This window comes from Hipposideros armiger, unplaced genomic scaffold, assembly GCF_001890085.2.
Source record: "Hipposideros armiger isolate ML-2016 unplaced genomic scaffold, ASM189008v1 scaffold_17, whole genome shotgun sequence".
NCBI lineage: Eukaryota > Metazoa > Chordata > Mammalia > Chiroptera > Hipposideridae > Hipposideros > Hipposideros armiger.
In genome coordinates, this window is record NW_017731367.1 from 8,288,061 (window position 1) to 8,299,306 (window position 11,246).

The following is an 11,246-nucleotide window of genomic DNA, read 5'->3' on the forward strand; positions in this document are numbered from 1 at the left end:
GATATCATTCCATCCGGCCTCAGTTTTCCGAGACACTCTCTCGACTAATGGGTCAGAGGCTAATGCAGAGGGGGTGGTCTAAAAATCGGCTGTAAGGCGACAGATGAGCACCTGGGGTTCATTAGGTTCTCTCTACTTTTGTGTGTTTGAGATTTACCATTAAAAAAGAAAAGACATTCAAACACTTTTACTGTCCTCAGTGTGTTGCACCTTCCCTATCAGAGGAATTGTGTCAGACATTGATACCATCCATCAACGTCTCTCTCTTTCTTTTAGCTGGGCTTCCATAACAAATGCCACACATGGGATGACTTAAACATCACAGATCTGGAGGCTGGAAGTCCAAGATCAAGGCACCAGGAAGGTTGATGTTTGGTGAGAACTCTTCCTTTGGGTGGCAGGTGGCAGGCTGTGTCCTCACCTGGCCTTTCTGTTGTACAGGTGTGAGGAGGGACAGAGAGATCTCTGGTGTTTCTTCCTTTTAATCACCTGTAGTCACATTGGGGGTTAGGGATTTTACCTATGAATTTTGGGGGGATATTCAGTCCATAGCACTCCCCTACTTCCAGAAGAAGAGATCGTGCTGGGCACATCACTGCCCTGCTAAAATACATTTCCCAGCACTCCTTGCACTTAGATGTGGCCAGGTGACAAAGTTACCACCAATGAAATGTGAGCAGAAGGGCCATGTGCTCCTTCAGACAGCAGACTCTCCCTCTTTCCTTCCCTACTCGCCTTCAACCCAGCTCTGACCATGAAGACGACAGTGAGCCCTTTTGGGAGTAGACATCATGCTGGAAGGAATCTGGGTCCCCAAGTGACCCCATGAGCATGGCTGCCTGCCCCTGGACTGTTACATAAGAGATAAAATTCTTTTTTTAACCACTGGATTTGGTTGGGTTTCTTTGGTAGAGTAGCTTAGCCTTCTCTTAAAGCACTGTTTCTCAATTGGGGGACATTTTGATTATGAAAACTTTGGTGGGGGTGCTCACAGCATCTATTGGGCAGAGGCCAGGGACGGATGCTGCTAAATAGCCCACGAGGCACAGAACAGCCCCCACAGCAGGGTATTGGGCCCAAAATGTGAGTGGAGCTGAGGCTGGGAAGCCCCGCTCTAGAGTGTATAGAAAAGAGATAGTAAGGGAGTCAGCTCTCACTCTGGCAGCTTCTAAACAGGGTCTCTAAGAGAACTTGTCAGTTTGCTTCTGTGAGTGAAAGATAAACTTATCTGGGAGAAATTATTTTCAATACATGACACACAAAGGACATGCTATATGATTTATTTCCTATGATAATATTTTTTAGATGAAAGGCAAGAAGACCAATTTATCCATGAATACTGGGTAAAGGACATAAAGAAAATGATAGAAAAACTACAGATAGCCAACAAATATGTAAAAACATGTTTAGATTTACTTAAAGAAATACAAATTGAAACACTGAGGTTGGTTTTTTGGTCATTTTTTTTCTATCATGTGAGCAAAGATAAACAAGCCTGATGAAATCTAGGGTTAACAAAATTGTAGAAACATCCGTAGTGGGTATCAGTTCATTTAAAAATATCAGCACTTAGAACATACACACTACTCTTTGAGCCAGCAATAATACCATTGCTAACAATATCTCCGAAAAAAACAAAGACAATGTGGTAAAGATGGCTACAACCCTTGCTACTCCTCCCATTAAGAGGTGGGGTCTAATTTCCCCTCCCTTCCAATCTGGGTTGGCACTAAAGACTTACTTGACCAATAGAATGTAGTGAGGTGATGGCTCCGGACAAGCAAGGTGAAGTCACAAGAGTCTTCCACTGGGGCCTCCTAGAACTCTCTGGGAACCCTGAGTGGCCACGGAAGAAGTACTACTACCTGGGACTACGGGCTGGTGAGGCCACATATAGGCACTCTGATCCAAGGTGCCAGTTGAATGCAGCTTTCCAGCCACCCCAGTCATCTCTATGGTATCACAAGGAACAGGAGAATCACTCAACTGAGCTCTTGCTGGGATGCCTGACTCATAAAAACTGTGAGCTATAATAAAATGGTTCTTTTAAAACACTAAGTTTATTATGCAGCAATAAGTAACTGGGACAGAATACCTACCACTATATGAACCAGTGTTCACCAGAGCATTGTTTTTTTAAAGATTTTATTGGGGAATCGGGGGAGGGGAACAGACAAGTTGCTGTCCTTTTGCTCTTCAGTCTAGTTGTGGAGGATGTTGCTTCACTGGCCCATGTTGGTATTATCATTGCGCTCTTCCCGGGTGAGGCAGATCAGTCGCCGGCCACTGGACGGCCGCTCACAGCGGCTCATGCTGGCTGCCGGACATTCACGCCTGCAGCCAGCCACACTCATGGTAGCTTATGGTAGCCCATTGCAGCTTCATTGCAGCCTCTCACGGCAGCCCAGATCCAGCAACTCACTGGCAACTCACTGCAGCCCAGCTCCAGGTTGAGCTGTTGTTCACCATCTTAGCTGTAGAGGGTGCAGCGTCACTGGTCCTAATGTGGGATCTGAACCAGGGTCCTGCTGCTCAGAGCTGGCATTCCAAGCCAACTTTTACCCAATGCTCCACTCGGCTGGCCCCAGAGCATTGTTTATAGAAACACTGTACATCTGTAAGGAGTTGGTTAAAATGTGGCATACTGACACAATGAAATACATCTAGCAAACAGGATGAAGAATTGAGCAAACATGAAGCATATTAAGTGAAAGATGTACATAGTGAAAAAGTGGATAGCATAACTCACCAAACCAAGAAAACAAATAGCCCAACTGAAAAATGGGCAAAAGATCTGAACAGACACCTCCCCAAAGGACAAATACAGATAGCAAATATGTATTTGAAAGGTAGCCTACATCATGTTCTTAGGGAAGTGGTAACAGAATGGGGCACCTCTATATATCTATTGGGACACTGACCACACCAGATGCTGGTGGGGACGTGGAGCAGCAGGAACTCTGTCACTGCCAGGGGTGGGGCATGCAAATTGTGCATCCACTTGGGAAGACAGAACCAAACGTAATCTTATAGTGTGATTCAGCATTCATACTTAATACCACTTCTTGGTATTTACCCAAAGGAATTGAATACTATGTCCAAATAAAAACCTGTATGAAAGTAACAATATAGCAGCTTTATTCATAATTGACAAAACTTGGAAGCAACCAAGATGTCTTTCAATAGGTGAATGGATAAACTATGATCCGTCCAGACAATGAAGTATTCAACATTAAGAAACAATGAACTATCAAGCCGTGAAAAGACAGGGAGGAAACTTAAATGCATATTACTAAGTGAGAGGAACCATACATACTGTGATTCCAACTATATGACATTCTGGAAAAGGCAAATCTACATAGACAGTAAAGAGATCAGTGGTTGCCTGAGGTTGTGGCAGGGCAGGGAGTGGGATGAATAGGGGGAGCACGGGAAATTTTGAGGGCAGGGAAACTATTCTGTATGATACTGTAATGACGGATACGTAACATAATTGTACGAGAGTGAACCCTAAACTATGGACTTGAGTTAATAATAATGTATCAATATTGTTTCATCCATTGTACTAAATGTACCACACCAAAATATTTATAATAGGGGAAACTATGTGTGGAGGGAGTATATAGGAACTCGACTCAATTTTTCTGTAAACCTAAAATTGCTCTAAGTATTAATTAAAAAAACGTAGCCACTTAAAACAATAAAAAAGGTGGGCAGCATTGAATTACTTATGTGTGTGTGCACGTTTTCTCATCAAGCATTAAGTGGAGCCAGAAAGAATGCACCCAAACTACCACCTGGATTCAAAGGTGAACAAGATTTATCACAGTCCTGTACCCTCGGGAGGAGGGGAAACTATAAATTCCTGTATAGTCTGAATTTTTATAATGAACATAAAATTGGCCAAAACATGAATATGCTTCCATTTTTAAATATTTGGGGTTTAAGAAAGACTTCAGTAAGTGGGGGGGGGGACATCTTTAACAATGCACTTTCAATAACGAAACTACTGCTCATTCATTGATCAGGGTACGCCACTTGGCAGGACCAATTCCCTTAATCTCAGGGGCCAAGGAAGGGGTGTGGTTCGGGGCCCAGACCCCTTTCCACCAGTGGCCAGCTGTGCCTCGGACATAATGAGCGGGCGGAGATGCCGCAGAACCCCTTCCCCGAGGCGCCCCGCGAGCGGTCAGCGCTGGAGAAACGTGGGCGCTGGCCCAACGACCGCCTTAGCCGCCATCTACATATGTCCTGTCTCCCCCGGTTTTGTTCCGCGCATCCGGTGCACTCCCTCTCGTCCACTGGAACCCGTTCGTCACTCTTCGCAGGCACCTACTCTGCGTCCAACCCGACACAGGAGTGGGGGTTGGCTCACCAACCACGTGTCACAGGCGGCCAGGACGAGTGGGCGGGGGCCCGAGGGACAAGAGTCCAGGTTCCCACGCCCGGACCCCGGCCCACACTCCCGCGCGACGCCGCCTGCACACCACCGACCGGAAACCAGGGGCTGGCCCGCGCGGGCCGGCCAATCAGCGCGCAAGGCTCATTAATAGTGAACGCACCGGCCCCGCCCCCTGCCTCTCGCGGCGCCGCCCGCCCGCGCAGACCCAGAGCGCGGCCGCGGACGAAGATGGCGACCGCCATGTACTTGGAGCACTACCTAGACAGTAAGCGTCCCCCGCGCTTCCCAGGCCGTCGCCCGCGTAGGGCCCTCTCTGCCGTGCCACCCCGCACGCCAGGACCCGCGTGCGGACCCCGGGGGACATGGAGACTACGGGGCGGCCTGGGGGCGCGCGTGGGGAGGGGCGGGTACGAAGGAGGAGCGCGCACGGGGGTGGGGGGGTGCGGCACAGGGTCCCGCCATCGCGGCCGCGCCAATTCTAGGTGCGTCACGGGGGGGGCGGGGCCAGGTCGGTGCGACCCCGCCCCTTCAGCTAGGGCCCGCTCTCCCAGATAGGCCCCGCCCCTCGGCCTCCACCTCCCTTCTTCCACTTGGCCCCGCCCTCCTCCGATAGGCCCCGCCCATCATTCATCCGTCCCCGCCCTTCCGCCCCCTCCCCTCCCCTCCCCGACTAGGCCTCGCCTTTCCTGGCTAGGCCCCGCCCCCGTTAGGCCCCGTCCTCTTCGGCTCGGCCCCGCCCCCACTGCGCAGGCCCAAAAAAGTGATCCCAATCCCCATGGACGTTTGGGGGGCTCCGTGCCTGGGGTCTCCGGATTTACTTCTGGGCTCTGAGCCTCAGCTTGTGCATCTGCAATGGGGAGGTGATGCCTGCGTGGAGGTCCTCCCAGGGTGCCTGCCTTTCCGCGGGGGTACTTACTGGGCTGGTGAAGATGTTCATGGCCAGCGTCTCCGAGGTTCCTCCCACAGGCGTCCTTCTGTCTACCTGTAGGTCAGGGTAGACCCTCCTGACCACTCCTGAGCAGATGGTTATTCCCCTCATTTCCAGAGGCTGAGTAGCTTGTCAAGTTCATGCACATTTGAACCCTGGCTGCCTGGTTCCTGCTGGGGCATGGCGTTGGGGGGATGTTGGGTGGGGTTGGACTTGGTGGCTCTGGATCGCTGTGCTGCACAGGGGATAGTCACGGCCACTCGGGCCTGGACGCCCCACCCGAGGCTGCTGAATAGGGAGCGAGCCCCCGCTCTGGAGGAGACTGGGGATCAGCTTTCCCCAGGGAGGTCACCCAGTCCTGTCCATTTGTTGTGCAATCCCTGCCCATCCTGAGCACGTGTAGGGTTAGACTTCCCGCATTGTCACAGAAGAGGTCCTACCCAGGTGTTATGTGTCTGCTAGGGAACACTGCCACTTGCTTTTCTCTGTCCCGCTCCTGCCCAGTGGGCCCTGTGGGGAGGGTCTCAGGAACGTGAGTGAAGTCGCATGGGCACCTGTGTGAAGGCTGGGGCATGGAGGCACTTGCCCACTCCTTGAGCACCTGCCGTGTGCCAGGAAAGGAGGCACAATCCCCTGTTTTCCTGACACTTAACAGTCAAATGGGCAGAAGGATTTTTAAAAAGCTCACAGAAGATTAAGGACCATGAAGGAGCCCAGCGGATCTGGAGAGCAGGGGATGGCAGTGTCTTGCAGAGGTCTGGGCAGTAGAACAGGGCTGGGAGGTCTGGGGAGGGTGTGGGGAGCCCGGGGCTGTGCTGGGCCTTGGTGTGGCTGTCTGGGTGAGCTGGGGAATGCTGGGGCTTTAAGCAGCAGCTTTGAAAGATTAGGTGGGGGAGTGTGGATGGGGATGCAGAAGCTGTCAGGGGCTTGTGGTGGCTGTGCAGACTGGGAGGAGCTTGGCTTGGACGCAGAGGAGGGCAGTGCAGACAGACAAGCAGCGTGGGTGGGGTCCACAGCATGTGCCATTTAGCATGGCCTGTTTAACTTGAAATGAATTAAACTGGAGTGAAATTAGAAATTCAGTCCCTCAGTGGTACTAGCCCCATTTCATGCACCCAGTAGCCCCATATGGCCAGTGTCCAGGTTTTGGGCAGCTCAGAGCACATTTCCATGCTTGGGTAAAGTTCTGTGCTGGCCAGCGCACTGGGTTTCAGAGTCCAGTGGAGGAAGATCTAGGAGGACCCCCAGGCATGGGACTGGCTGGCTGTGAGGAGTGATGTAGACGGAGGAATGGCTTGGGGTCTAGGGTAGAAGGGTCACACGGCCAACTTCCCGGCCTCTGCTTGTAGCTCATTTCTAAGTTCACCTCTAGCTTTTCCAGCTTCTGACAACTCCTTAAGTGTGTCGGCCTATTATCAGTGTTTGGTACTCACTTGTCCCTAAAAGAAGATTTCTTAACCCTTGTCCTCCCAAACCCTAACAGAAACAGAAGACAAAGTGGGCTTGTTATCTGCAGACTTTAGCTATAAAGCCGAGAGGGCAGATCTGTGTGCCACTACTGAGAACTCCATGTCTGTGTGTTTCAGGTATCGAGAACCTTCCCTGTGAACTTCAGAGGAACTTCCAGCTGATGCGAGAGCTGGACCAGAGGACAGAAGGTAGTTTCAGGCCTTCAGTACTGCTTGGGAGAGGAGGCACCAGGGTACTGGGGTGGCACTGGGCCACCAGGGGACCCGGTGCAGTGGGGCCGCAGCCTAGCCCTAGGCTGTGTGCGTTGGATGGTGTCCTAGCGAGAGTGCTGATACTTTAAACCAAACTTAGTTCTTTGGATTCTTACACATCTTCAAATCACATTTCTATAAGCATCATCTCTCCTTACAGTCAAAATACTTGTGAGCTTTTCTTTCTTTTAAAAGATTTTCTAATTTCAAACTATGTATGCGTAGTTTAAAAAGTTAGTGCTTTTTGATTTCTTGATATTTAAGTCCCTGTTTCTAAGCCTCAAATTTTGCTGCTATTTATTATTCTCTTAGCCTTCAGTTTTAGACTTTGTTCAGTTATTATGGAAAATGAACTTACCCTACAGTTGCCCCCACCCAGCTCATGCAGCCCGCCTCCCTCACCATCTTCCAGTGTAGTGGGTTGGGATTTGAGTTGTGTTGGACCGATGGTGGCAGCTCCATTGGCAACACCTGGTAGGTGGCTTACCCCTGGCCGAGCCACACTGCATGCTGGGCTTACAGAACTTTTTTGAATAACTTTTTCTTGGAGTTCCTGATTGCTTTGTGTGTTGGCTTTGTTTTTCACACTCCACACACATCTGTGTTTTCAGTGCATCTGCTGCACCAGGTTCCCTGCCAGGTGTGTGCTCACTCTGCACAGAGATCTCCCCAGGAGCCCGCTGGTCTTCAGGTCCTCCTGGGCCGCTGGTTTCGGGCCTGTGCAGGTGCGGCTCTGGGTATTGGTAGCCTCTCCTTTGCTCCTCTTCTGTCAGGAGCTTGTTTCCTGGGTCCTAAGTGTCCTCTTTCTTGTTTTGGAGGTCGCCTCCTGAGAAAGGGTGCATGGGAAGGGAACGGTCTTACAACATTGCATGTCTGAAAATGTGTGTATTCTAGCCTCATATTCGATTAATCGTTTGGCCGGTTGACAGCCATTCCCTAGCACGTGGCAGGCATTCTGCATTGGCTCCTGGCGTCCGAGTTGCTGCTGAGACATCTGAGGCCATTTGGAGCCCTCACCTTTATGCATGTGATCTTTTCTCTGTCCTGTTTCGAAGTTCCGGGCTGCCCTTAGCCCTGAGATGTTACATGTGTGGTGATGAGCATGGTTGTTGGTGTGGATGATTTTCATTCCGTTTTCCTTGTCGGAATAGCTGTTGTTTCACCAAGGTACAGCATCCTTACTAGTGAACACAGAGACTTCTATTATTATGAAATACAGCATTTACATCCGAAATAAGCATAAACATTTAGAGACTGCTTAATAAATAACCTCTCCACCTCTGGCACCTGGGGGACCTTTGTGACCCCCGGGGGCTGCCACCCTGAGTTTCCACCTGCGATAGTCACTTCCCCACCTCTGAACCAAAAAGCTAAGTGTTGTATCTGTCCTGCCTGTACTTTATTCTTTAAACAGGGACTCGGCAGTCATGGAGGGCACAATGCCCACTCGCTGGGACAGCAGTCCTATGCTGGCACCACCCTGGGCATGTTGCTGTGGTCGGAGTGTGTGACAGCTCTGTGGTGTGCACGGCCTCCTCTGCCGAAACTTGGTATTGTCAGGCCTTGCTTGTCGCCATGTTGGCGAGCGTGTGTGGTACATGGAGCGGGCCTAACCTCACCGTTTCTCTCCCAGACAAGAAGGCAGAGATCGATGTGCTGGCTGCGGAGTATGTCTCCACGGTGAAGACACTGTCCCCCGAGCAGCGCGTGGCACACCTGCAGCGCATCCAGGGTGCCTACAGCAGGTGCAAGGAGTACAGCGATGACAAGGTGCAGCTGGCCATGCAGACCTACGAGATGGTGAGCAGCATGGCCACACAGGCCACTCACAGGTGGTATGCGCATGTGGCAGACAGGCTTTGGCAGAGCAATGCTTCTAGAGGAAGTACAAATTGGGGGTGTCCTTCATCCGGGACCACTACTGCGTCTTGTTTCCTATGCCCGTTGGCTTGTGCACTTGGCTGGGGAGGCGGTCCACTTGTATCCATTTGTCTATGTTTTAACCCTTTTGGTCAGCTTTAAGAAGAGTCCTAGGATTGCTTGTCCTGTTTCCTCTCAAGTAAACTTCACTCAGCCCACATCGGGCTCGTGAGGTCGTGTAGCCAAGCTCTGCTGGCCTCGCGGCAGTTGCCTGACTAATGCCCTTCCCCACCTCCCCAATAAAACAATAGTAATTTTTTCAAATCCTGAATTAAGTCGTATTCGAGAAACGATGCTCTAGAAGGAGACCCCAAAGTGCTGCATCTTTAGAGTAAGCAGCCTGTTTTCTAAAGAGTTAGGTCCGATCAGTTGTCATTAAGTCAAATTTTCTCTCTGAAGCATAATGAACTTAAGATTGTAGTTCATTTCCAGACATGGAAGGGTGTTGTCACTACCCTGTTGGGGGCTGTGACTTCGGCATGGGTCGATTGTCAGGAGCTCGTGGGTCAAGGCGTACGTGGTACTACTTCCCCGTGGGACGCCCCCACTCCCCCCGGCCCCTGCCCCCAGGAGCAGTCATGCTTGCCCTGGCCTGTTACTCTGACCATACAGCCTTCTTTCTTTTTTCTTTTCTTTCTTTTTTTTTTTTTTTTTTAAATAAATTTTACTGGGGAACAGCCATGGTCATTGGTTACACATGGCTTTCATGCTACAATGGCATAGTTGACTCTTCTAGGGAGGGCGCAGCTCACAGTGGCCCATGCAGGGACTGGACCAGCAACCTTGGTGTTATCAGCACGACGCGCTAACCAATGAGCTAACTGGCCACCCCTGCCTCCTTTCTTTCTTCCAGCTCACCCTGTACCTAAAGCACTAGAGTAATTGTCTGTTTTCCTTTTTTGGGTTTTTCTGGTTAAGAATCCATCCATTCCTTAGATTTTTAAATTAGGACTCGACATGAAATGCCCTCGCCCCCTTCCGTTGCCCTCACGCATCTGTGTCTCACTGCCACCTCCGTGGTTCTTCCTGAGTAGGATGTAGTCTGTTGAGGGGTCAGAGAAGACTCTTGCCTACACTTTGAGATTGTGGCCTCATCCTAGTGGAGCTTTGTTGATAGAAGACTCAGTTAAAGGGCAGTAAGGTGCTTGTCGGTCGGCTTGCAGTGCATTTGTGACTCCTGAGGTCTTTGCTTTCATTTTGAAGTAAGACTTGGAGCATCCTTGTGTGCAGGTGGACAAGCACATTCGAAGGCTCGACGCAGACCTGGCGCGCTTTGAAGCGGATCTCAAGGACAAGATGGAGGGCAGTGACTTTGAAAGCTCTGGAGGAAGAGGGTTAAAAAGCAAGTCTTAATTTTTTCTTATTTTGTTACTTTTAACTATGGATTTTTGAAGAATTTTGTCTGATAAATGTGTTAGGAACAGTACGGTAAATACCATATTTGAGTAAATCTAGTCCTGCTTTAGTGAATTCTGTGAAAATGATTGGGGTCTTTATTGTCTTCTAGAAGGTCGAGGTCAGAAAGAAAAGAGGGGCTCCCGGGGCCGAGGCCGCAGGGCCTCAGAAGAAGACACCCCAAAGAAGAAGAAGCACAAAGGAGGGTGAGAGGCTGTTTTCTTTTCTCTTTCCCCCAAACACCGTTAGTGTTTGTCAGGGTCTAGAACACCAGTGACAGCCACCCCTGAGGAAGTGCTCGCCACCTGCCGGGGTAGCTGTAGTTCTCCGGGCTTTATGGGTGTCGGTCCATCAGTCCTCACAGCAGCCCGACGTGAGCAGCGTTGTCACCGGTGGCTCCCAGGGAGGGCACCTGCCCGAGCTTGACAGCCAGTGTGCGGGAGCGCCGGGTTGGCCCCACAACTCGTTCTCTGAGCCCCTGTGTGTCCTGCCTCTCGAGTGACACGGCAGTGTGTGTTGACAGTTCAAGCTAAGCCGCTCTTTAGTAGCTGAATATATATCTGTTGATCATTTCATATATAAATATATTTTTGTGCATATTATTGTGTGATTACATTTATTAAATATACATGTCATTTAACTTGAACTTGAGAATGTTTCATTTAAAGCCTTCCCCTACCTGCTCCCTGATACCAGGTGCTGTAGTGTTGCTCCCCAGAGGTGGCATTTAGACTGAAGAGAAAATGGTAAAATGCCAGGTGGCTTCTGTGGAGACGATTCTGACAGTTACGGGGAGAGGTCAGAAGAGTTCTTGACAAAAAGGGAAAGGTTTTGGTTATTAAACCCGGTGTTTAAACTTTCATCTTTTTTTTTTTTTTTT

The 11,246-nt window shown here is 50.2% G+C and overlaps 1 protein-coding gene across 2 annotated transcripts in view; it reads left to right on the forward strand.

Annotated features, from left to right (window-relative positions):
- Nucleotides 1–4,447: 4,447 nt before the first annotated feature.
- Nucleotides 4,448–11,246, forward strand: part of ING5 (inhibitor of growth family member 5) — a 19,161-nt gene continuing 12,362 nt past the window's right edge. Inside the window, exons 1-6 of one of the 2 annotated variants that reach the window (XM_019630113.1) lie at nt 4,597–4,667; nt 5,986–6,085; nt 6,917–6,988; nt 8,685–8,851; nt 10,202–10,313; nt 10,479–10,572. In XM_019630113.1, the coding sequence (XP_019485658.1) occupies nt 6,034–6,085; nt 6,917–6,988; nt 8,685–8,851; nt 10,202–10,313; nt 10,479–10,572 (497 nt within the window). In that variant the 5' untranslated portion in view covers nt 4,597–4,667; nt 5,986–6,033. Of the gene's footprint in view, nt 4,668–5,985; nt 6,086–6,916; nt 6,989–8,684; nt 8,852–10,201; nt 10,314–10,478; nt 10,573–11,246 lie in introns of both variants that reach the window. The other variant, XM_019630119.1, reaches the window with a different exon arrangement.